The sequence below is a fragment of the Canis lupus genome, chromosome 3, assembly GCF_048164855.1.
Source record: "Canis lupus baileyi chromosome 3, mCanLup2.hap1, whole genome shotgun sequence".
In the NCBI taxonomy this organism is placed as follows: Eukaryota; Metazoa; Chordata; class Mammalia; order Carnivora; family Canidae; genus Canis; species Canis lupus.
Genome location: NC_132840.1, coordinates 76,567,578 through 76,591,243, shown reverse-complemented (window position 1 = coordinate 76,591,243; position 23,666 = coordinate 76,567,578). Strand labels below are relative to the sequence as shown.

Below are 23,666 nucleotides of genomic sequence, written 5' to 3'. Positions count from 1 at the left end.
GTTTCCAGCCTGCTGGCCTACCCTGCAGATTTTGGACTTGCCGCCTTCGTAAGTACATGAGCTGATTCCTGAAAATAAAGCTCTCTCTGTGGATACACACATCCTATCGGTTCTGCTTCTCTGGAGGACAGTGGCTGATACAACCAGAGAGCAAATTCTCAAGGTTTTGTCAGCTGTATAGTTTCTATCACGACTACTCCTCTCTGCCACTGTTGGGTGAGAACAGCCTGAGACAACACGTAAACAAGTCGTAGTGACTGTGTTTAAAGAAAACTTCAGGAGTGCCTGAGTGGCTCGGTCAGCAAAGCTCCTGCCTTTGGCTTAGGTTGTGATCTCAGGGTCCTGGGATCGAGTCCCGCATAGGGCTCCCTGCTCAGCGGGGAGTCTGCTTCGCCCTTTCCTGATGCCCCTCCCCACAGCTTGTGCACATGCGCACACACTCTCTCTCTCTCAAATAAATAAAATCTTTAAAAAAAAAAAATAAAGAAAACTCCATTCAACAGAACATGTTATGTGTGGGGGCTGGCTTTTCCCCACAGCCCAGCCTGCCAATCCCTGCACAACTACATCTGTTCTCAACCTGGACTGTGCATCAGAATCACCTGGAGCAATTTTTTAAAAATCCCAATGCCCAGGCCACACTCCATACAAATTACATCAGAATCTGGGGGTGGGAGGGAGTCGGGGAGCCAAGCAAAGTACATTCACAGATGAGCACCACTGGCCCAAGACAACCTCTAGGAGTCTAAAGGAAACTGGGATAAGAGAGTCACCTGGCCGACGAAAATGTGACTTGAGTAATCACCAGCAACATGAATAAAACCCATCAAGTAGGAGAAATAAGTATTCAGTTCAAAACACTGGGTCTACACCTAGAGCGAGAGCAACCAACAGCAGCGTTCACCAAGCAACGACCTATTTATTCCAGGATCACCCCAACACTGCTCCCCTTCCCACTCCTCTCCACCCAAATCAGGGCACCCTGAAGCCACCAGCCTCCCAGAGTCCGGCATAAACTCGGTTAAAAACTAACCCCCAGCAGATCCTGAGGAGGTGCAAGGGTTCAGTCCAATATTTGTGCTTCCCCGGGGCAGGGAGAGGACTCACCGCAGTGCTGTTCATCCGCGCCATCGGAGCAATCCCGCAGACCGTCACAGTGCTTGCTGGATGGGATGCAGGTGCCATTCGGGCAGCGGAATCCATTGCACTTCTTCTCTGAAATGCAATTTGATAACGGAAGAGAGTGATAAGAGGAAAGAAGCAGGTGCTCACACGCGTTGTTGTGCGGGTTTAAATGGGCAAACCCCTAAGGAGACTGGGTGATTGGTAACCGCGGTCACAGTAACCAATGCATGCACACCTTGACCCAGCGATGCCATGGCAAACACGTGATCTACCCACACAAGTGAGAAATGACGTTAGTACCAGGCTGTTCATTGCAATGCTCTTTGTAATGCACGGACAACCACCTACCTGTCTGTCAGTAGGGGACTCTGTAATACCTCGTTATACCCTAAAACACGAGACTGCTACAAAGGCACTGAAGAGGCACTCTGCAAAAATGTGTCCCAGATACACAGTTGTGTGGAAAAAACAAGGTACAAAACAACACGCATGGCATTCTACTTGTGTAAAAGAGAACAAGAATACACAGTACATTTAAATTTGCAGATATGCACAAAAATATCCTAAAAGGGCATACAATCATAATTTCCCATGTGGACACGGTAGGGATTTGGCAGATGGGGAGAAAAATGTTTACCATACACCTCTTGATGCTTTCTTCCATCTTGAACCATGAAAACGTGTTACCTACTCAAAAAACTGAGTACCTATTTTTAAGAAAAGCTTCAGTGAGTGGAAAAAAGGAGGACATGAATCCTGATTATAATCCTGGTCTTTTAAAGCTCTCCTAAATCACCATCTTAATTCTTCAGGAATTCTAAACTAAAGCCCTTTCAGAGAAAGTCCATTCTAGCAATGTTAAGAATCTTAGATTTTGTGCTTAGTAGAGAATTCTTAGCACAAGGTAACCCTTTCTCCTGAACACAGAGCTACTGCCCGACGTTAGGGCTTAAAAGTAAGTTCTAGCAGGTAAGTCAGGGCCACTGCAAACCCAACGCTTAGGAGACCAGTTCCAGGGGGTTCAGGAGCAAGGCAAGAAAGTGTGTTTTAATCCTCTAATAAATCATCATGCCTAGGAAATTATTCTAAGGAATCAAACAGAACCACTAAGTGAGTCCATGAGTCGGGAAATACTTAATGTCACTAAGTGTAAGAGGTATTTTTAAAAAGTATAAAATTAAAATTATACAAGACAGACTCCTATCCAATAAATTAGTGAAAACAGCTAAAAAGGTAAAATGTAAGTTCAAGAGAGACGTGGGGAAACAGATACTATGTTACTGATGGAAATGCTTCGGGTATCATCACTCGGAAACGCAACATGCAAACACTTAAGGAGAATCATTAAAATCCATCAGAACCTCTGACCCAGCAATTCCATACTAAGGGACATATCCTAGGAAGTATCTTCAAGAAAAAATAAGCCTTCATTTCCAAAATAAAAAAGGATAATTTTACTGCGAATAGTGTAAAACTGAAAACACTCAAATGCCTGACCGGGAAGCAACTAAGTATACTATGAGAAATATCAAGTGAATATGCATCTGCCATGAAAATGTGGGCTACAGAAAAATACAGATATAGGCAAAGACCTCTGCTTAGTACTGTGACATGAGAGAAATGGAGTTTACAACATGCAGACGATGACTACGGTCCCATGAAGATCTGGAAGGTATGGTGCAAAGTAACAGGAAAAAAAAAATACATATATATATATATATATATATGTCTCTGGCCCTGGTTATAGGCACAGAGCTCTTAAGCCCTTGTAATTCCCTAGGTAACAGGAATGTCTTGTGTTCTAATGGGCAACTCTGGGTGGGCTCCTGCATAGCTTTAGGATGGGGGCTGGTCACCAGAAAAACCATGCCATGATTAGAGCCTTGGTTTGAACTCCACCCCTAATCCTCTAGGGAGGGGTGAGGGGGGGAGCTAGCTTAACGATTCATACTATGCGATAAAGCCTCTCTAGAAATCCCAAAAAGTATGGGGCTCAGAGAGCTTCCAGGTGGCTGAACACAGAGATGCTGGGAGAGCAGGAGGTCTGGACAGGGCTTGGAAGCCCCACAACCCTTCCCTCTACCTTGCCCTATGCTTTCTCTTCCATCTGGATGTTCATTCTCTCTCTCCTTTATCACACATCCTTTTCTAACAAGCTAGGAAATGTGATTCCCTGAGTTCTGTGAGACAATCTAGTAAACCACTGAAGCCAAGGAAGAGGAGACGGATTTATAGGTTGTCAGTGAGAAGTACAGGTGACAACTTGAGGCTTGTGGCATCTGAAGTGGGGGGCAGTGTTGGGGACCGTGCCCTTAACCTGTGAAATCTGATGCTATTCCAAGGAAGACAGTGTAAGGAACGAGTTAACTGCAGGACACCCAGCTGGTACTGAAGACTGCTTGGTGTGGAAAACACGCATGGGGTGGCCAAGAAGTGTGGAAGTACACTGTGCGCAGAATGCTGAGAGCAGAGGAGAAACACAGGGTTTTTTTTTCCTACCCACGCTATAAAAAAAGGATATGGATAGAGAACCTTAAAGATATTTGGTATAGGGGCACCTGGGTGGCTCAGTGGTTGGGCCTTTGGCTCAGGTGGTGATCCCAGGGTCCAGGGACCGAGTCCTGCACCAGGCTCCCCACAGGGAGCCTGCTTCTCCTTTGCCAATGTTTCTGCCTCACCCTCTGTGTCTCTCAGGAATAAATAAAATCTTTAAAAAAAAGATATTTGGTATAAAAACGAATTTTCTACATTGTGTTCGTGGGACAGCTATTTTGTGAAGGTAGCTGATGACCTCAGAGTTCTTTCTGAAATCAAGGTGGTAACCACTTTCCCAAAGGACCATAACACAGAACTCTTAGTCATAAAGTACGCTATTTATACCGAAATTGCTGGCTAATTTCTGGTGGAACACTGCTCATTTCTGTATTTGGTGACTGTATTTAGCACTCTGGGTGGGTGAACTGGTTTCCATTTCTTTGCTGCAAAGTTTATGGAAAACCAATGAGGCAAAACAGCTTGCCTGCCAACGAGGATAACAAAACACACCCCTATACATCCTATGGCCATGCCATCTAAAACCCGGGAAGGCCTGTCTGGTGGTCGGCCTAGGCGCCAGGGCACAGCAGAGCGGTATTTCAACGCCCGGCCCAATCTGTCCCCTCTTCTCCTGACCAGCAGACACTGGGGCCGCTCCACGTGGAGACCAAAGCAGAGCATTTACCGCAGTTCACTGGGTCCTCGTCAGAACCATCCTGGCAATCCATGTCACCATCACACGCCCACCGCTGGGGGATACAGTGCCCGTTGTGACACTGGAAGTTGGAGACCTCGCAGGTGTGATAGATGGCTGCCAGCAAGAGAGAAGAGAGACAATGTCAGTGCCACCTTCACCTCCGCTCCCCCACCAACCACCAAGGAGCTGACCGAAGGGAGACTGTGCTGAGTAATAAGGTGTGGACCAGAGAGCCTGAGCTCCTCCCTGGCCAGGAGCCAGGCACCTGGGCTTGCGCTCCTAGTGGAGCAATCACTTGACTCTGTGAGTCTGTAAAGCTACACAAGTATAGATGTACATGTTAAAAAGAAATAATTTACTTTTCACAACCACCTATGACGTGAGGATTATTCCCCACATCCCCTAAGTAACAGCCTTAGGGGGATTAAGATACTCGCTCACATTCACAAAGATAAGTAATAGCACCAGCCTTCTCCAAGTCCAAAGCCTGTATGGCTTCTGCTCTGTCTTGCTACTTTATCTTCTCACATGAACCCACTCACTCATCCAGATTCTGTGGGACAAGGAGAAGTGGTGTGTGCTCTGCAGACAGCTCTAGACCCGATGTAGCCACTCTTTGGGGGGCCTCCACTTCATCATCTATATTGATATGTAAAGACCCTTGTAAGCTCTGAAAGGCTGTGATTTTATAATTCTCAACAAACTACCCCATTTCAAATGTGCAAAGCCTCAGATCCAGAGAGCACAGAAGATTTACTCAAACTCAAAACAGAAAGGTGCCAGCACCTCCTAGACTTGTCTAACTTTCCCAATAGTCAGGAGTGACATCTATCAGCCAACGACGTGTGGTGTCCACTACAACCATCAAAAGAAAAAGACACAAGTGAAACAGAGCTGTTGTTATAAACCAGCAGCCTTGTTTGCATATGTGGGCTGAGGCCAGTTGTAAGTCCTTTAGAAACGTGTTGAAACACTGGTCAAAGACTAGTTTGAATGCAGAGTATCTGCCTCAAACCCAACCAGCACTACTAACCACCTCTCCATTAGCTTTCCCTTTCCTCTGCTAAAACAGAAAGCTGTTTGTGTCTGTACACTGCTGAGTGAAAGCCAGGGCTGGCCTTGTTTACCACTGACATAAAACAAGAGAGTTAGATGGGCTCTCTGTTAAACTGTGTCGACAAGGATGTCTTTGCAACACATGGAGCAGAACAAACAAAAGTGGGTTATTGAGGGCATACTATAGTTACTTATTCAATCAAGATGGTTGGCAACTGCTACTCAAGGATTGGGAAAATTGGCTTCCAATGCCCTCTAGAATTTCTACTGAATTTGGGGCTATTTTGTGCAGCAGTCTGAAGTACAAAGAACCTGATATTTCAAACCACTTTGAAACAAGTGGTGGTCCATTATCTGTTGTCTTATCTCACTGACTACCAAGGCTATGTGCATAGCATAGAAACGGGTCTACATGAAGTTTTAATATTATATAACCTCTGGCTCTCAGACTCCATTGAACATCTTTTTAAAATATAAGATGCCTGGGTGGCTCAGCGATTGAGCATCTGCCCTCAGCTCAGGGCGTGATCTCAGGGTCCTAGGATCGAGTCCCGCATCAGGCTCCCCGCAGGGAGCCTGCTTCTCCCTCTGCCTGTGTCTCTGCCTCTCTCTCTGTGTCTTCCATGAATAAATAAAATCTTAAAAAGAGATTAAAATACACTCATCTCCGAGAAGAGGAATACATATAGGCTGCACATTACATGAGCTTTTGCAGCAGTAACAGCCATCGCCTGGAATACGATGGTTTGATGGTTTGATCAAACCACACGTTTGATCTGATGGTTTTACAAGTCTGACAGCCCTTGCAAATACTCCTCCGCAAAGCTTTGCTCCCTTTCATGAGATACACTGTTCCCTAAGCTCACTGCCATGCTGATCTACTTATTATTCAGCTTATGCGGTTCACTTTTAATTGAAAACAATTTCAGAGTGCTAATGGAGTTTCCAAATGACCATTCTGGGAGGCATGTCTGAGATCTCCAAAATCTATCACAGAAGCTGAGCTCAGAAAGACTAATCAGTTTGCACAATTTCATTTAAGTGGCCAGGTATGAATGGAATTCTTAACACGTTTTCTTTTTCTGAATTTTCCAATCTTCTGAGTAACTTATTAGCTCTCTGACACTGAGTGTCTGGTTAAGTAATACATGTTCAATTATTTTACCTTTTTCACTTAATTATAAGGATGGAAGATACTGATTTTAATACAGACTAAAGAATGGGGGGGAGGGGAATAAGAATCCTTTGCACAGCAGGATGGGCAAATGGGGTAAATGACCATGAAATTAGAGGATCGGAGTTTCTAATGGAAACCTATCCTACTTATCCTACACCCCACTCTCTGACTTGGACTGATCCTCCTTGACTCAGCAAGACCCTCTGATCAGGAATACCTGATCAAAAGCATTAACCAAAATGCTGGGGCAGAAGGGATGGATGAATTCATATGGTAGGAATTACAGAGCACTGGACTATTAGGAAGCGAGTGAGAGGGAAAAATGCGACTATCAATAAAACTTGAATGATTAATGACACAGAAATAATAACATAAAGCGTAAAGAAAGAGCATTGATGGACATCTGGGCTCTTTCTATCAGTGAATGGATAAAGATGTCTTATACACATATATACTCAGACATCAAAATAATGAACTCTTGCCATTTGCAATAACATGGATAGAACTAGAGAACGTTATGCTAAATGAAACAAGTCAATTAGAGAAAGACAATTATCATATGATCTCACTCATCTGTGGAATTTAAGAAACAAAACAGTATCATAAGGGAAGAGAGGAAAAAATAAAACAAGATGAAATCTGAGAGGGAGGCAAACCATAAGAGACTCTTAATCATAGGAAACACACTGAGGGTCGCTGGAGGGAAGGGGATTGGGGGATGGGGTAACTGGGTGATGGGCATTAAGGAGGGCACATGATGTAATGAGCACTGGGTGTTATATAGCACTGATGAATCACTGAACTCTACCTCTGAAACCAATAATACAGTATATGTTAATTAACTAAAATTAAATAAAAGTTTTTTTTTTTTTTTTTAAAGAAAAGGCACTGAAAAGCAAAAGCCAGACTTGGAACAAGCACAAGATAGAAATTCTAGATATAAAAAAATACACCCGTGGAAATAAACATAGCTCAGTGGATGTGAGAAACAGCCAGTTAGATTCAGCTGAAAAGAGAATTGTTGAACCAGAAGAGAAGACTGAGGAAGTAACTCAGATTCTAGTACGGAGTCATAAAGAGACTGCAAATCCTAAAACAGAAGCATGAACAACAGAAGGACACAGCCCCATAGATCGCTGACAGTAACTATTGAAGACAAAACCAGAAATACTAGCAAAGAGAACTGAAAACATCATGGCTGTAATTCCCCAGAATTGATGAAAAATAAATCCTCAGCCTCTGGAAGGAAAACAAGACTCAAGAGTGGGATGAATAAAAATAATTTCACCTAGGGAGGTGTAACTATATAACAACAAACAAAAACCTACAGATACCCAGAGAGAAAGGATGTCTGATGATACTCTGAACAGCTCACCTGACAGGAGAATTCAAATCAACACAGAAGAGGCCAGAAGGAAATAGAATAATCCCACTGAAATACTTAACGGAATATTATTACAAACCGAGAAATCCAGATCCATCATGAATTCAGGATTGAGAGTGACATAAAGACATGTTTGTGTAAATAAAACCTTCAAAGAGTTGACCACTCATGGACTCCTGCTGCAAGAAACAGAGAAAGATGCTCGTGGAAAGGAGACATTGGGCACAAGAAGCAAAGGTGAGTGGTTCCTGAAATATAACAATGATTAATATTAGGAATTTTTTAAATGTACCATGAAAATACTAAGCACGTGTGGAGTCTGTTCTGAAATCCCTGCGAGTCTAGGAGGGCGGAGAGCCGCTGTGCGAAGACACATGGGGTGTCTAAGCGTAACCCCAGAAAGAGCAGAAATCAAATGTTTACGGTCAAATTGACGCAGGGAGGTGGGGAGAGGGGAATAAAGAAAATTAAGTCCCATGAAAGACAAAAAGCAGGGAGGAGAAGCCCAAAGACTGTGCCCACAAGCTGAGGCCAAGAGGAAGTCCACCGACCCCGACTGATTGTGGCTTGGCAGACAACTTTGTGTATTAGGTCAGGAAACGGAGGGACACGCCACGCATCCTAATGAGCTCACGGCTGACTGCCAACTATCTTGAGATGACAAGGAAAGAGAATCATCTTTAGTAGGTTTGGAAGAACAGTCCCTGGAACAAGGGAGCAGGTGAGGTGTAAGCACTTTACATGTTCCCCAGACAGCCTTGCCAAAAAACAAAACAAAACAACAACAACAACAACAAAAACCCAGGAGTCTCAGATGAACCCACCCATAGAAATGAGTTGTTAATTCATCCCAGAGGAGCAGCACATGCTGCTGAAACACAAACTTGACTCATGTGACTGTGCTAACAAGATGTTCAATCATTTTGCAATTTACAAACTGAAATGCCCAAGTGCGCCCCTTTAATTTATTAACCAATTATCCACCCAAGCCCACGGTTTCCAAACAGCATCGTGGCTCCTGGGCTGATAGCAGTTCCTCTGTGGACACTGTTTTTTTTTTTCCTCCCTCTACAGGCCATGCTTGTCTTTGGAGAGAAGCCTTCTCCTGTGTCCTTCCAAGGCACTGAGGTTCCACCAGAAAGGACAAGGGGCAAGTTTCGGGTAAGTTTATAAGGGCAGAGAATCTGGTAACATCGTGGATTATCCTGTGTGATTATATGGCATTTGAGGAGAGCCATCTACTCCTCAGGGTCACCTGAGGTCACTTCGAAACTAAAATGAACGCAGAGAAGCCGTTGTGTAAATTGCCCAATCGACAGAAGCTCCCTGAACACATCCTCTCCTACCAGGCGCTGGGCAATGGGAAAATACAAAGGTCATTTCTGCCCTTCAGGAACTAGATCTAAACTAAAAACCTAACAGTTACTTAGATTTAGGTTCGGGATAGGAGAGTGTAGCCTTCTTTTTATTTGCTTCCGCAAATCAGTAGGCATTGCTCTGAGTTCCCGGTGCTGGGCACTGTAGGAACGGGTGGGTACATGGATGGGGTGAGAAGGATTAAGACAGGGGACTTGGAAGGCCCGCCCCAAGATTAATGATCCGCACCACGTGAATGACAAGTTCATGCAATACCAATGAATTGCAACACAAAGCCCAGAAGCAGATCTGCCCCTACCACAAAATGTTTACATGAAATAACCTTCGCCCCATCACTGGATTTAAGATAGAACTGAGTGATCATTTGGAGAGGGTGCAGAGAAAATGTACTTCTCAGGTAGTGGGATCAGTTTTTATTCCTCCACGGTTTCCCCAAATCCTTGCTCTCCCCATTCCAGCATACTGTAAAATGGGTCTCATTCATTCACTCCTTCATTTATTCCTTCATAGAAGTAATGTGATGAACACGAGTGAACATTATTCTCATCACCCATGAGAATAATGACATTACCTCCACCTCATACCACCACGTCTTCCTCTCCTATTCTCACGCTGTTTCCAACATTCTTTTTCATGTGATGTGACCCCAAATGGGTATAAGCACCGTTCAGGTTTTCACTGTTTGGGGAACTCTCTGATGCTCCCTTCAAAAGCATGAGTTAGTTCAGCGCTGCTCAATGTGTAGTCCCCAGACCAGGGGCCAGTCTATAAACTGGGGTGACTGGTCCTGAAGAAATAAGCTTGAGCCAGATTGCAAAATCGACCATATCGCTCAGGGACACTTGTTTAGGTAATGCTTTTTTGCACAGCAAGACCTTCTCAATGAAGAAAGCAGGGTGTCCATTTTCCTTTTAGCGCAAGCTCAGCAGAGTCCAGCTCTCTGAGAAGCACGCAACTAGCTGATGCCTAAGGTCCATTTCTTAGAGTCTAGAGCCTACGATCGTGGAGGGTTGCAGAGCTAACCAGCACACACACAGACAGGTGCTGTCAACGGAGAGCACGGAACACTGACCAGTACAGTTGGCTTCATCGGACCAGTCCCTGCAGTCATTGTCTCCATCACACACCCAGGAGGAGCGGATGCACATGCCAGAGCTGCAGCTGTATTCGTCACTCCGACACTGGTGCATTTCTGCAGGGGAGATCACAAACACAGAGCAGTGAGGACAAACGCTGACTCAGAGATCCATCTCGGATGGAGCTCAGGCATCAGCACTCCTGAGGGCTAGAGTAGCACCCATTACCCAAATTATCACTGATTATCCAGGTACAGTATGGACTTAGCTGGGGAATGCCAGCTAACCAAGGATGGACTCTAGGTGTGCTGGGATACTGACACTTTCACATTCTATTTTTAAAGATTTTATTTATTTATTTATTTATTTATTTATTTATTTATTTATTTATTTATTTATTTATTTATTTTAGAGAGAGAGAGAAAGAGAGAGAAACAGTTCACACATGCATAAGCAGGGAGAAGAAAAATCTCAAGCCAACTCTACATTGAACGTTGAGCGTGATGCAAGGCTTGATCCCAGGACCCCGAGATCATGACCTGAGCTGAAATCAACAGTCAGACACTTAACCAAATGAGCCATCCAGGCACCCCTGACACCCTGACATCCTTGCCCCTGGTCACCCCTAGGCCCAGAAGAGCTTTATCCATTTACCTTGGGGCACTTGACAAATATTATCTATGCTTGTTACAATGAGAAGGTTAGGAGGCAATGCTCTAATTACCCAGAAAGTAGAATCCTAAGAATTCTCAAGAAACAGAAGCATTCTAGAGATGGAGTCCGTGGTTCAGAAAAGGGGATAATGAGAACTCTGAGCAAGCTAACTAGTACGAGATGCTCAGATCGGAGATGATGAGATTAGTGCTGAGCTCCCAACATAGAAAAAACCGGGGACCTTCCATGGGCAGAGCTCCAGGGACGTCGGCTGATGGGCTGTCTCTAGAAGGGTGGGGTCCTGAGGCAAGGGAACCCGTGCAGCCTGACCAAGACTTGCAAGCAGGCTACCCCGGCGACCTCTTTTACAGACCCTGGGAATGTCATTTAAAACAGAGCTTTCAATGGGAATTTTAAAGAATCTAGGGAAACAAGGGGAGCCAAGCCTGGGGCCCAGGGTGGCTGCCTGAGGTGTGTCATTCAGGAGACAAGTTGGTGGTGAAGCTAGAGATTCAGATATTTATGAGGAAACAGTCTGGAGACTTATGAAGAGGACCCAGCCCTGCAGCTATCAGGGACTGGGACTGTGGCAAGGATTCAGGAGACACTAACAGGCCATAAGCGGGGAACCCAACATGTGCCCAACAGGTGAGCAAGATGACGTCACTGGAGTCTTCTTCCTACTAAGCTGTGCCCTTCAACCCTGTGCAGACGCTAAAGGAAAGGATGGACAGCACTGAACCCAAAAGACTGCTTTTCGGAATTTCCTATTTTTACCAAGATGAGGGAAAATGATGTGACCCCCTCCCCCCCACACACACACCAGATTCCTCCGAGAGCCAGCCTAGGAGCATTTCCCTGGCTCCCCTTGTGTAAGCCCCTGGGGTCAGCTGCTGGTGAAAAAGCAGGCCCTGTCTGTAAGCACATGCGAGGCTAGACTGGACCTGCCCCGTGGGTGGCTAGCGAGAGCCACCAACTCTTCACACTGTCTGGGCCAGCGTCTGGCCTCTGTTCTCACTTCCCCTTTGGTCAGGATCCCTCCAGTCTGGTGCACTCCATGTACCACATAACATTTCTTCCTTGGAAGGTCAGCAACGCTGAGTTTGGTACCAGAGCCATTCACAGAGACAGGCCGCCCGAACCAGGCAGGGCTGGGCTGTGCAGCGAGGCTGGGAAACACGGCTCTGGGTCCTTATCCTGACACAAACTAACAGTGTCACCTTGAAGAAGTCTTCTCAGTCATTTAGTCAGAAATTAAAAAGGACAGAACCAGAGAGCCTGTATCACTCTTGGCAATTCCAATGCACTATTTTCCTAAATGTAAAAATTTCCATTCAGAAAACAGATGTTCGAACAACATTTGTACCATCTGCTGGCTTCCAACAGAGTTTACTGAATTAGATTGGTTTAAAAAAAAAAAAAAAAGCCGTTCACAAAGGTAGAGATCTAGTCTCATAGTCTCATGGTCGCCCAGATGTGTGGGCCAATTCTGTTCCATATATAGCTTTTAATAACCACCTAAATTCAGTTACAAATCTTCCTTACTATCACACTCATGCTTACGGCATCCCTGCATGGGAAAGCAGGGTCCGTGATCTTTCGAATGAATCATTCCTACCAAGGAGGCAGAGATGGTCATATGGCTGGATATCAGAAACCCCGATGGGGGCGCCCGGGGGGTTCAGTCAGTTAAGCGTCTGATTCTTGGTTTCAGCTCAGGTCATGCATGATCTCGGTCCTGGGATGGAGCCCAGCTTTGGGCTCTGTGCTCAGTGAGAAGCCTTCCTGGGATTCTTGAGTGCTCTCTCCCTCTGACCTTCCCTCTCTACTCCATCCTCCCTCCCCTGCACCCCACATGTGCATTCTCTCTCTCAAAAAAAAAAAAAAAAAAAGAAAAGAAAGAAAGAAAACCCTGAGATGCTTTCAGAAATCCTCCATCTGCAACCCACGGCAGCTCAATGAGTAAAGGCGCTGCCCTGCTCAGGAATGGGGTCCCTGGACATCACATCCCCTTACCACAGTGACTTTCATCGCTGTTGTCTCCACAGTCATCCTCCAGGTCACATTTGTAGGAGAGAGGGATGCAGGTCCCAGACTCCTGGCAGCGGAACTGAGTGTCCAGATCACAAATGGTAGTAGCTAAAACGGGAGAGACCATATACTCATGAGGAACAATTAATCCCCCCGCCTTACCCTAAATACAAACATCCCCATGGAGAAGGAACTAAAACAGAGTAGCAGCAGATTTTAATTGCAGCAACAGAGACAAAAAAAATATATACAAATCACATGAGAACCTGACATTTACAACCAAGGGCAAGAAGAGCCTATCTTTCCGTGGACGGCTTCCAGATGGGCACTGGGCTGGGAGGGTGACATACTGCCGTCCAGCTGGAAGAGATGGGCTGGATCACCTCCTACGACATCCCCCCAACCCCCCAGGCCTGAAGGTGTCTTTCTAAGTACTCGGCAGAGACACCTTCATTTAGACAAGGATGATTAAGAAGCCCAATCTTACAGGAGAAGCAGGCACCTCCCCGTATCGATGACACAAGGAGTGTCAGGGAAGAATTTTATAGCAGGCACGTGGGTCTTGTCATCAGGTAGGACTGGGTTCCAGATCCTGGCTCTGCCTCTGCCTCGAGCAATTAACTTTAACCTCCTTGAGCCCATTTCCTACATGGCAGGAGGAGGATAAGGTAACGTGGCCAAGTGCTGTGATGACACAGACTAGATACAGATCGCAAGTCTCTAAGTTACATAACCTAACTGATCCGTGCCTCCGTTTGCTTTACTGTAAAACAGAGATAATATAGCACCTACCCTGAGGCAGTATTATGAAAGGAAATAAGCAAACTGGTTTGGGACCAGAGCCCGTTGGGTAGGCTGCAAAGCAGAACAGGCTTCAAACAAATGTCACATCTCTTCCTTGTCCTTCCTCTGCCCTCCTGCACCAGGATGGGTACAGAAGTAGATTCTTCTCCCTCTTCTAACTAAAATTATCTGGGAGTGAGCACAGTCCCTAGAGCCCAGCAAGAGACCCTCCAGGCAAGGCTTTGGGAAGGAAGGCTGTGCTCAGGAGCCGCTGACACAGCAGGTATGATGTGACACAAGAGGATCCTGGGGTGGCGGGGGGGGGGGGGGTGGCGTGCCGGGAAATGAAAAGCCAAGGACAACACTACAGTTAGACATCCCAGTGGCATTTATTTGAGGCTCCGTTTCTTCACTGTAATCGAGCTCATGGTGGGAGGCAGAGGATGAAGGCAAAAATGACAAGGCTGCAGGGCATTCACGTCAAAACCCGGAGAGCCTGACAACTACCCAGCACAGGAGTCTGTGCAAGGGAGGGAGATGTGCTGACAACAGCCCTCCCTGGCTCCCTGGTCACCACTGCCCACCCCACCCCCCATCTTCCCCAGCAGCTGATGGGATGCTGTGCTGAACTTCCCAGACAGCAGTGGCCAGCCACAGCCTGGGCCTCTCTGCCCATGGACGAGGAGCCTCCACCATCAGGATAAACACGGCTCTCCTCCTCCTTCTCCTCCTCCTCCTCCTCCTCCTCCTCCTCGATAAGGGAACCGCTGGCACAGGCACAGAGAAGCACCACCCTCCAGGTTCCCAGGCTCCACATTTTAACACCCCCGCACCCCTCCTCATCGCCTCTCCTGGGCCAAGTGGAATGAATGGAGACAGAGCAGAGCAGGGCAGCAAGCAAGTCTCACGGTCCTGGGAAGGTCAAGCCCAGCCGAAGCTGACACCAAACCACGAGGCGGTCAGAGCCAGCAGCAAACTTGACCCTGTGAGGCTGGTGCGGAGCTTGGGGGCTGAAGCAGTGGGAGTGGGAGGGATGGAGGGAGGTCCCTCTCTCAGGACACTCAACCAATACAAGATCCCAGCTTGTCATCTAGTGGAAACCAAAGCCCAGGGTGGAATCCCCATCTATCGAACCCAAGGTCATCTAGTTTAGATCTCTGCTTCCACTGAGCCTAATCATGTCTGGGCAATCTTCGTGCCATGTGTTAATTCTAAGAAGCATCTCCTCCCTGCACCCCCCCCCATATGTAATAAAGTCCTTCCCAGGCTCGGTTCCAATGTTGTTAATATTTTTTTTAAGGAGCTTTGGCTCTTCGCCCACAAATACCACCCCTTCCTGAGACTCTGGTAGGCAGAGAAGGTGTTATCACTGTCCTTTTCACAGAAAAGAAAAAAACAAAAACAAAAAACGCTCAGACAGCCTAATGCTTTCCCCAGATCGGCCATTCAGTGAGCTCTTCTCCCTGGGTGTGAATGGCATCCACTGAAACCAAGGAAAAATGACTAAGAAAAGGTTTGTTAAATAACTTCGTAAGAGCCAGCAAGGACAGTGCATAGTTTTGCTGGGCCCAGATGACTTCAGTGAGTTGAGTGCCTCTAAGGTTGCTTTCTGGCTGGGGTGGCGTGGGAACCTGCGACAGGCTCCACAGATGGCTGGCAAAACATGTCCACCATGGAGCCAGGAATCACCCACTAACCTGTTCTTATAGCACAAAATGGCAAGTGAGCTTCTGGATTTCCAGTGGGAAAATATTTGCAAGAGAAGTCTTCACACTGGCTTCTGGCTTCCCTGCTTCTGGTCTTCCTCCCAGCCAGTGCCTTCTGCCCACTGCTTCTCTTTCCAAAGGCAAAATTCTTATCATGTTATTTCAGTGGTTCTCAACTGCTCTTCTGAAGAAAGTCCCCAGGCACCTGCTGCTGGGGGCACCATAACTAGCCCAACGTCCCCTTGCCCCACTGCTCCCGTTCATATTATTGATGACTCATACCAGTTTCTTAACCGTGCCACATACACCCTCACCTCTGGGCTTTCATACCTGCTATTCTCTTGCTGACAATCATGCTCCCTCTACCTCTGCTTGCTTCACCTCTACTCACCCTTCAGGGCTCTCCATAAATGCCTACCCAAGTTTGATTTGTGTGCTCTTCCTATATGCATATGGCACTCCCCCATTCTCACGCTCACTGGCTCTACTGTAACCGCCTCTCTACTCTTCCAACTCCTCTCTGGACTGCAGACTCCATGTCATTCCCAAGCCAAACACACAGCCTAGAACAAAGGAGTTCTCAACAAATACTTGCTGAATGAATGTATGAATGTATTACTCAGTGTCAGAGGGCAAAGCATCTCTTTAGAAGTTAACGTCGAGGGCAGCCCGGGTGGCGCAGCGGTTTAGTGCCGCCTTCAGCCCAGGGCGTGATCCTGGAGACTCGGGATCGAGTCCCACATCAGGCTCCCTGCATGGAGCCTGCTTCTCCCTCTGCCTGTGTCTCTGCCTCTCTCTCTCTCTCTCTCTCTCTGTGTGTGTCTCTCATAAATAAATAAAAAACAAATCTTAAAAAGAAAAAAGAAGTTAATGTCGAGACTATTAAAAATTAAAATCTTGCCATAAGTAAATTACTCATTATAAGTACTTACTTGTCCTTAAACCCTGCTGAACAGAATCATGCTTTAGGAGTTACCCTTAGAAAGTTTACAGTCCAAAGATGATGTTTCCATGCACACATATCAACATCCCCACATTTCAAGCCAAACTAGGCATCATCAATCAGTTAGAACGATTTCTCTGGAGCCTGGCCGGCAGCCAATATCCACTGACTGGATGGCATACAAAGCAAAACCTGTTTCCCATCTCTGAAAAGGCTGAACACTGAATTAGCAGATCAAGGGATGCCACCTGGTCACCAGCTTTATCACAGTGGTAGGGCCACAACGAGAGCCCAGACAGCCCGACTCCCCAGTCAGCTCAGTTTCAGCCAGGCAGGCCCCAACTGGTAAACCCTTTGTTAACGAGCAGTTCCCTGACCTGTGGGGCTTGGTTTTAAATTAAATAACCACCTCTATCTAAATGCCTTCCTCTGTTCTCCAAGCCCCATCAGCTCACACTGGGGTCACCCACCATGGCGGGCCACCGGCCAACACCTTGGCAGCAGGAGGCCCCTTCCTCCCGGCCCCCCGGGCGCAGCTGGCCAGCCCTCCAAGTAACGGTAAGTGTGCAACATCCCGAAAGCCCGGCCGAGCACGGAAGACTCACGGCAGTTTCTCTCGTCGCTCATGTCACCACAGTCATTGTCAAAGTCACACCACCAGATGCTGTTGATACAGTTCCCGTTGCTGCAGCGATACTGGTTGCGGAGACAGGTGTTCTCTGGCCAGCGTGGGTGGGCAGAGGGGGAAACGAGATGAATATTATTCTTACTGCTGGACCGCAAGACTCTCACTTTTGAGTTTCCATTTCTGTTCCTCAAATGACATGCCTTAAATGGTAAGGAGGAAGAGCGGTGCCAAGCTCACCTGCGTGCAGGAGCATACAACACAGGCCTCCTTCTTTCCTCTTTTAATTACAATTAATGAGGGGTTGGGGGTGGTTATAACGATGAAAAAGGACTGAGATGGTGCCAGTTGGGTCCAATGGGTAGACACCAAACACCGATGTTATAAGATACTAATTATACAAGGAACTGTTTGAGGGGCTGTGTCTACACAATACAAAAACATACATGTTCAATATATTTGTACCTGTGTGTGTTTTATACATATAGCCATATATATCCACTTTTTCAGCTAAGTAAGTTCCAAAGGATAGATAATACTCCTAGGACTTTTTCTACCCACAATGCAAAGGAAAAAAAAATGCTTTGTTCAGTAAACCGAGTCAAGAACACATGAAGCCTGGCCTCTTTGTTTTGATCACCAAAAGCATTCCAAAGGAAAATATTAAAAAGTCTTTGTCTAACTTAAGTGTTCACTCTCTTTGTCTCTAAGCAGCTGTAAGATGTCTGGAGCCTGAGAGAGAATCTCCAGTGTCTAAGGGAAGGGTTATCCTTTCTCCATTTGTATTTCTTATGGAAAAGAAACCACGGGGGTCCTCTGTGTGCTCCCCTGCTCAGGACGGAGAGGCTTCTGCAAGGAGAGAGGCTGTGATTATGAAGCCAATACAATCTCAAGAATAAAAAAAAAAAAAAAAAAAAAAAAAAAAGGCAGGGATGTGGGTGCTTCCTGGAGGGGCTCCCCCTTCACCTCACTGACAGTCAGGTGAGGCTGGGACAGGGGACGTGGTTGGGGCACAAATCAGAGAGGAAAGAAAGATCAACACAGGTTTTAAGAGGAAAAATTTCAGAATCTATGTCTTTAAATTCAAAGAAAGAGTGGATGACACTGCTTTAGCAACTTGGTCACAGTGAAGAGGAGAGCTTCAGAGCCTGCAACATCATTTTGAACGTTCTGGACATTTCTGGACTGGCAGGGGGTGGGAGCATCAGGGGAGAACTGCTGGTGAGCCTGGGCAGTGAGCAGTGAAGGAATCCAGTCCCTTCTCCAAGTCAGGTTTGGTCCAAACTTCTAGGAAGCAGGTGAAGCTGAGAACCCAGATGTGGGGGATGGGTGAGGAGAGGCAGACACAGAAAGACGAAAAGGGGAGATCAGGAAGGCCTGTGTTGTCTGACATTAAACCAAAAGCCCAGCTCTCCTGTTTAAATAAACTGCACAGGCCTGTTCCTGACGAGGACTACAGGAGCACAGGCCTCAGAGCCTGGGCCAGGATGTCACCAAGTACCTGGTGGGTTTTATTTTGATCTAGAGCATTCTATGTCACCCAAACCCATGGGAAACAGAGAGCATGGGGAGAGGGGATGGAAGAAGGGAAGGGGGCCTGTGGTGGAAAAGACGATGGGGATGGGACGCACCTTCTTTGATGCAGGTGTGGTTCTCCTGCTGGTAGCCCCGGGGGCACTCACACATCAGGTCACCAGATGGCAGGATGCTGCTGGCCACGCCATCTGGACACCGGCAGCTCTTACTGTTGTTGGCCTTGGGCAGGCACAGCAGGCTGCAGGGCCTGGGCACGCAGGCATTGCTTCCTGGGGAGGAGACACACACGGCCACGTCCGGGTGAGTCCACACCAAGGAGACCCTGAACGGGGGCCTGAGATTCAAGACCACCTCCTAATCTTCAGACACGATGGCGTGAAGCTCAGAGAGAGAAACGCGGGGTGGCGGACGCTGCAGCACGTGCTGTGCCACCTCTCTCTGCTCAGAGCCCTGAGTGAGGCCACGATGCGGGGGGGGCGCTTCATCAGATGGCCCTGGAACCAGGCCAGGTATCGGCTCTTCCTCCTTGGGGACTCGGAACTGGGCTCCAAAACCTATGCAGGTCAGAGCTGGGCAGAAACAAACTCCAGAGGGTGAGTCCGGAGGATACAGCAGACATTTGGAGCGGAGGAAAGGACAAGACCAGGGTTCCGGGGGGAAAGGGACAGAGAGAGCCAGAGAAGGGGCGGCCTGGCCATTCCCGGCACCAGTCTCCATCAGGCTCGCCTATGTTTTCCATCTCTGAGTTCCTCACAGTCTCCCTTTATGCTTTTATTAGCTCTTTTTACTTGAGTTAGCGTGAGTGGGTTTCTGCTCCTATGACCCAAAAGCCCTTCATTAAAACCACACACCTGAATGATGCCGGGGCCCAGATAAACATCCCGGGCTCTGTGAGCCACGTGCAGATGCTGAGCTGAACAAGGACCCAACCACAGGGCCCTCCCTGGCCTCGGCACTACCTGTCCTGCGATAAACCCACACAAGGACTAGTAAATGTGGGCCTGTCCCTTTCTCCAATCTTGTCTTGGGTTCGGCTTTCCAAAGAGAGGGCCAGATAAAAATCCATAAAATCCTTCACTGTACTCTGGAGGGAGAACCTTTGTGGGTGAACGGTGATGGAAAAGGTATTTTCTTATGCCCCACATCTTTCCAAGGAGGAGGGGAGAGGATGCATAAAGCACTTCGTAACAGCTAGAAATACAACTATCAAGCAACATAAAAGCCACATAAATTACGAAATGTGTGCTCTTTCTTTTGGCTGTGACTACTCATCATCAAAATTGAGGAAAATAAATACAAATGCTTTGATAAAAACTCAGCCGATAGTGGTTCTTCAGTGGTGCCATCTCACGGCATCTCCACTGCCCAGAATCCCATCCAAACAATCTGTTTCCATCCAGCCAAGATTTTTGCTATGTCATGCCTATACCGGCCTGCTGGTGGGAAAACAGGGTTCATTAGCAACCATCAGTATTGATAATACCCACAGTAGCTTTGGATGCATTGGTACTTCATCAGTATTTAACTGGCATACATATATGCCTCTTGGCAGGGGCATCTGGGTGGCTCAGTTGGTGAAGCATCTAACTCTTGATTTCAAGCCCAGGTTGTGATATAAGGATCATAAGATGGAGCCCCGCGTCGGGCTCCATTCTCAGCGTGAAGTCTGCTTGGGATTCTCTCTCCCTCTGCCCCTCTTCCAGCTCGCTCGTGTGGATGCTCGTGCACTCTCTCTCTTTAAAATAAATAAAATATTAAAAAAATAAAAATAAAAATTGCAATGACATAGCAGCAAGTGTTCCTTTGATGCTAAGGACCTGAGAGCATGAAGCATTATGAACAGAGGAAGTACACACACCCACAGAAGGGAATCCATACGATGAAACATTCCAAAGGATTCTACAAATAATTCAATCCAACTCTGAAGGTAGCATTACCATAGTAGAATAACCAGCTGACGGAAGCAGAAATGCCAGAAATCAATTCACCCCTATCTGTTCCATGGGTAGAGATTGGTCCTTTTTTTGAAAGACATATGCCCTAGGCTACCAGGGAGGAACACAGAGCTGCCGCTAATGAAAAACAACGTCAAGAGGATCTGGAACATGTTCTTTGTATTCAAAGGACAACATATCACTTAATGTTCCAAGAAATTGAACAAGAACAGAATATTTGAACAATACTCAATGACGGGATGATAATTCCATGTGGGCTAGGCCTGGTAAAATAACATGACTAACATTTTCACATATGGAGCAAATGTTCCTACCCAAAGAAGCGAGAGCCAGGGGTCTGAAACCCAAAATGAGGTGCAGTATTTCAGGAAGCTGGTCTAGACAGAGATGTATATAGTCTGAGAGGCAGTATCCAGGGGCAAACCCCAAACCAGGTAGAATGAGTCACTGACCCCAAGAGGTAGGCAGGGCAGGTGCATGTGGGGTGCTACAAAGCCACAGCATGTCACAGAGAACCTGGGAGAGCTTGGAAGGAGCATTTAGCAGAATTTCACCAGAACATAGCCACAGACTCTTTATAAAGGATGCTGCAGTCTCGTGTTGGTAAGGCAGGCAGACGTGAAGAGTGGACAAATGACAGTCATCACCTCCAAAGATGTCCCATTTAAAGATCAAACAGCTGCATGGTGTCTTCATTGGGCAGATTCAGAAACACATTCAGATTTCCTCTTTGGAAGATTCCTCCAGAACCAGTTGAAGAGCCAGAAATGCTATTATCTTGCTTAATTATCTACATGCTTGACAATTTTCAAAATCAAATCCACCCCACAGGATAAGTATTTGCCTTTGTTGTAGATATTTAAAAGCTTTAGCTTACTGCAGACTCTGAAGGACAATCCCCAGAGCTCCAAAATATTTTAATCCATTGCAACCCCAAGTGGATAAATCATCAGCCATGCAAAATAAGCTCTTCAAAGAAAAAGCACTCTTGATGAAGAATAAATCCCAGTAACACTACATAAAAATCAACCAGACATATAGATTAAGACAGGCGTCTGTTCTTATAACCAAATAACTGCGACGGACATATGTTCCAAATGAACAAAACTGTTATCACAAACAAAAGAATCGATCAACATCTAGTACTTCTGTATCACTGTCACACACCAGGGCAGTGCTATGCCAACAACAGATGACAAAGGGAGCAGAGCCTGTTTCATGGAAGTCAATATGGCCGTGGTTCAAATTCTTACCACTTTCTAAACATCCGCTGTAGAAACACAAACCTGACTTTCACGTCCTCATCTAGAAAATGGAAATATGAACAGTACACATGGATTTTGCAAAGGTTAACTGAGGTTATCCAAGCCCACAAAGCACTTCGGTGTGGTGCTTGCGACACAGTAATCCCTTAATAAATACAGGTTTTATTTGCATTATTACCTTACACTTGGTGAGCGGGCAGTCCTACATGTGTTAGGAGCAGATGCCAAAAATAATAATTGACTGGCATCAGGCTTGGCCGATAGGCATCATGAATTTGTAAAACAGAGTCCCAAAAAAGCAAGCAGGTTAGAGCAAACAAGTTCAAGGCCAAGAGGTACCTGCAGCATACAGGTGGTGCTAGCAACCAGATGCCATTTCAAAAGCATTTGGTTAACCCAACCTTGCTCATCTGAGAGATCACAGACTTGCTTCTCTGGCCCTGCGTCTGTGGGTGGGAGCTCAGCTGCAAGGATCCTGCTCACACAAAGGAAAAAAAGAGAATCCCAAAGCCCAGTGGAGGAACAGAGGAAGGAGCAAAGAGAGAGCTGTGGCTGGAGGTGATGCTACACAGTCCTGGATCTGTGTTCTACCCACCGGCACATGTCTCCTCCATCCAGACTCCAGCCAGATTCCCAGAATTACTTCGAATGGTTTAAGTGAAGGTGACTCTTTTGATGCATGAAGGAGACTACATGTGCACGTGCTGCTTAGACCACAGACTATCCCTCCTACTGCTCCCCAGGACCCAGCTGTGACTGGACATCAGCTAGAATGGAGCAGGTGACCAGCCAAGACTGGGGAGGGGGAGACCAAAGATCACTGGGCCATCTGAACTTGGTGTTTCAGGAATTGTCATGTGCTCACCACACACATGCTTATAAGCACTTGTCAAAAGGAAGACCCACTTTCTGGACTGAGCGCTAACTCAAAGAAATGCTGATGATTCAACTCGGCTTGCTAGGGACACCCATCAGCAGGGCTGGGGGTCCTCCATCAAACAAAGGCCCTGACTCTCAGCCCCTGGACGTGTGGAGCAAGAGTCCTTCATCTCCCTATTTTATTTTTTTTTTAAGATTTTATTTATTTATTCATGAGAGACACAGAGAGAAAGGGAGAGACATAGGCAGAGAGAGAAGCAGACACTCTGTGGGGAGCCTGATGCAGGACTCGATCCCAGGACCCTGGGATCACACCCTGAGCTGAAGGTAAATGCTCAACCCTTTGAGCCACCCAGGGGCGCCCTCCCTATTTTAAAACAGGCACCTCCTCTAAGAAGAATGTGACTCCTTGGTTTAGTGGCAGAGCTGGAAGAAAAGCCCAGCTCCTAAACTAGCGAGGGACCTTTGAGAGAGCTAATTCACCTCTAAGATGCCGTTCCTTAATCTATGAACCACAGATCATAATGTCAGCCCTGCCCATATCACAGGTCCATTGCAAAGACCTAACAATAATACAGACTTACATTTCCAACATTCTTTACCATTTTGTAAGGGTGCTGCCAATGCTATCTTCATTGGTTCCCCCCAAAATAACGATGGTATCTATAACCGTATTATTTCCCTCAATCTCTCAGCCCAGCGTCAGCCAAAACCCACAAAACAGCGTCAACATTCTAGTTCAAAACAGGAAACCTAGCAGTTTGTCAATAAAGGCAAGTCAGCAGACCCAGGATGCTATTTAATCCTGCTGAGATAAACAGGGTGCTTCTTAAAGGGGCTATTCTTCCGGGAGCATCCTGCT

General features: G+C 46.6%; 1 protein-coding gene across 1 annotated transcript in view; it reads right to left on the bottom strand.

Annotated features, from left to right (window-relative positions):
- Positions 1-23,666, bottom strand: part of SORL1 (sortilin related receptor 1) — a 156,561-nt gene that overhangs the window by 40,155 nt on the left and 92,740 nt on the right. The window contains exons 22-27 of the mRNA XM_072822405.1: positions 18,801-18,974; positions 17,150-17,263; positions 13,098-13,220; positions 10,424-10,543; positions 4,346-4,471; positions 1,108-1,215 (exon numbers count right to left, since the gene is read on the bottom strand). Coding sequence (XP_072678506.1) covers positions 1,108-1,215; positions 4,346-4,471; positions 10,424-10,543; positions 13,098-13,220; positions 17,150-17,263; positions 18,801-18,974 — 765 coding nt within the window. The remainder of the gene's footprint in view (positions 1-1,107; positions 1,216-4,345; positions 4,472-10,423; positions 10,544-13,097; positions 13,221-17,149; positions 17,264-18,800; positions 18,975-23,666) is intronic.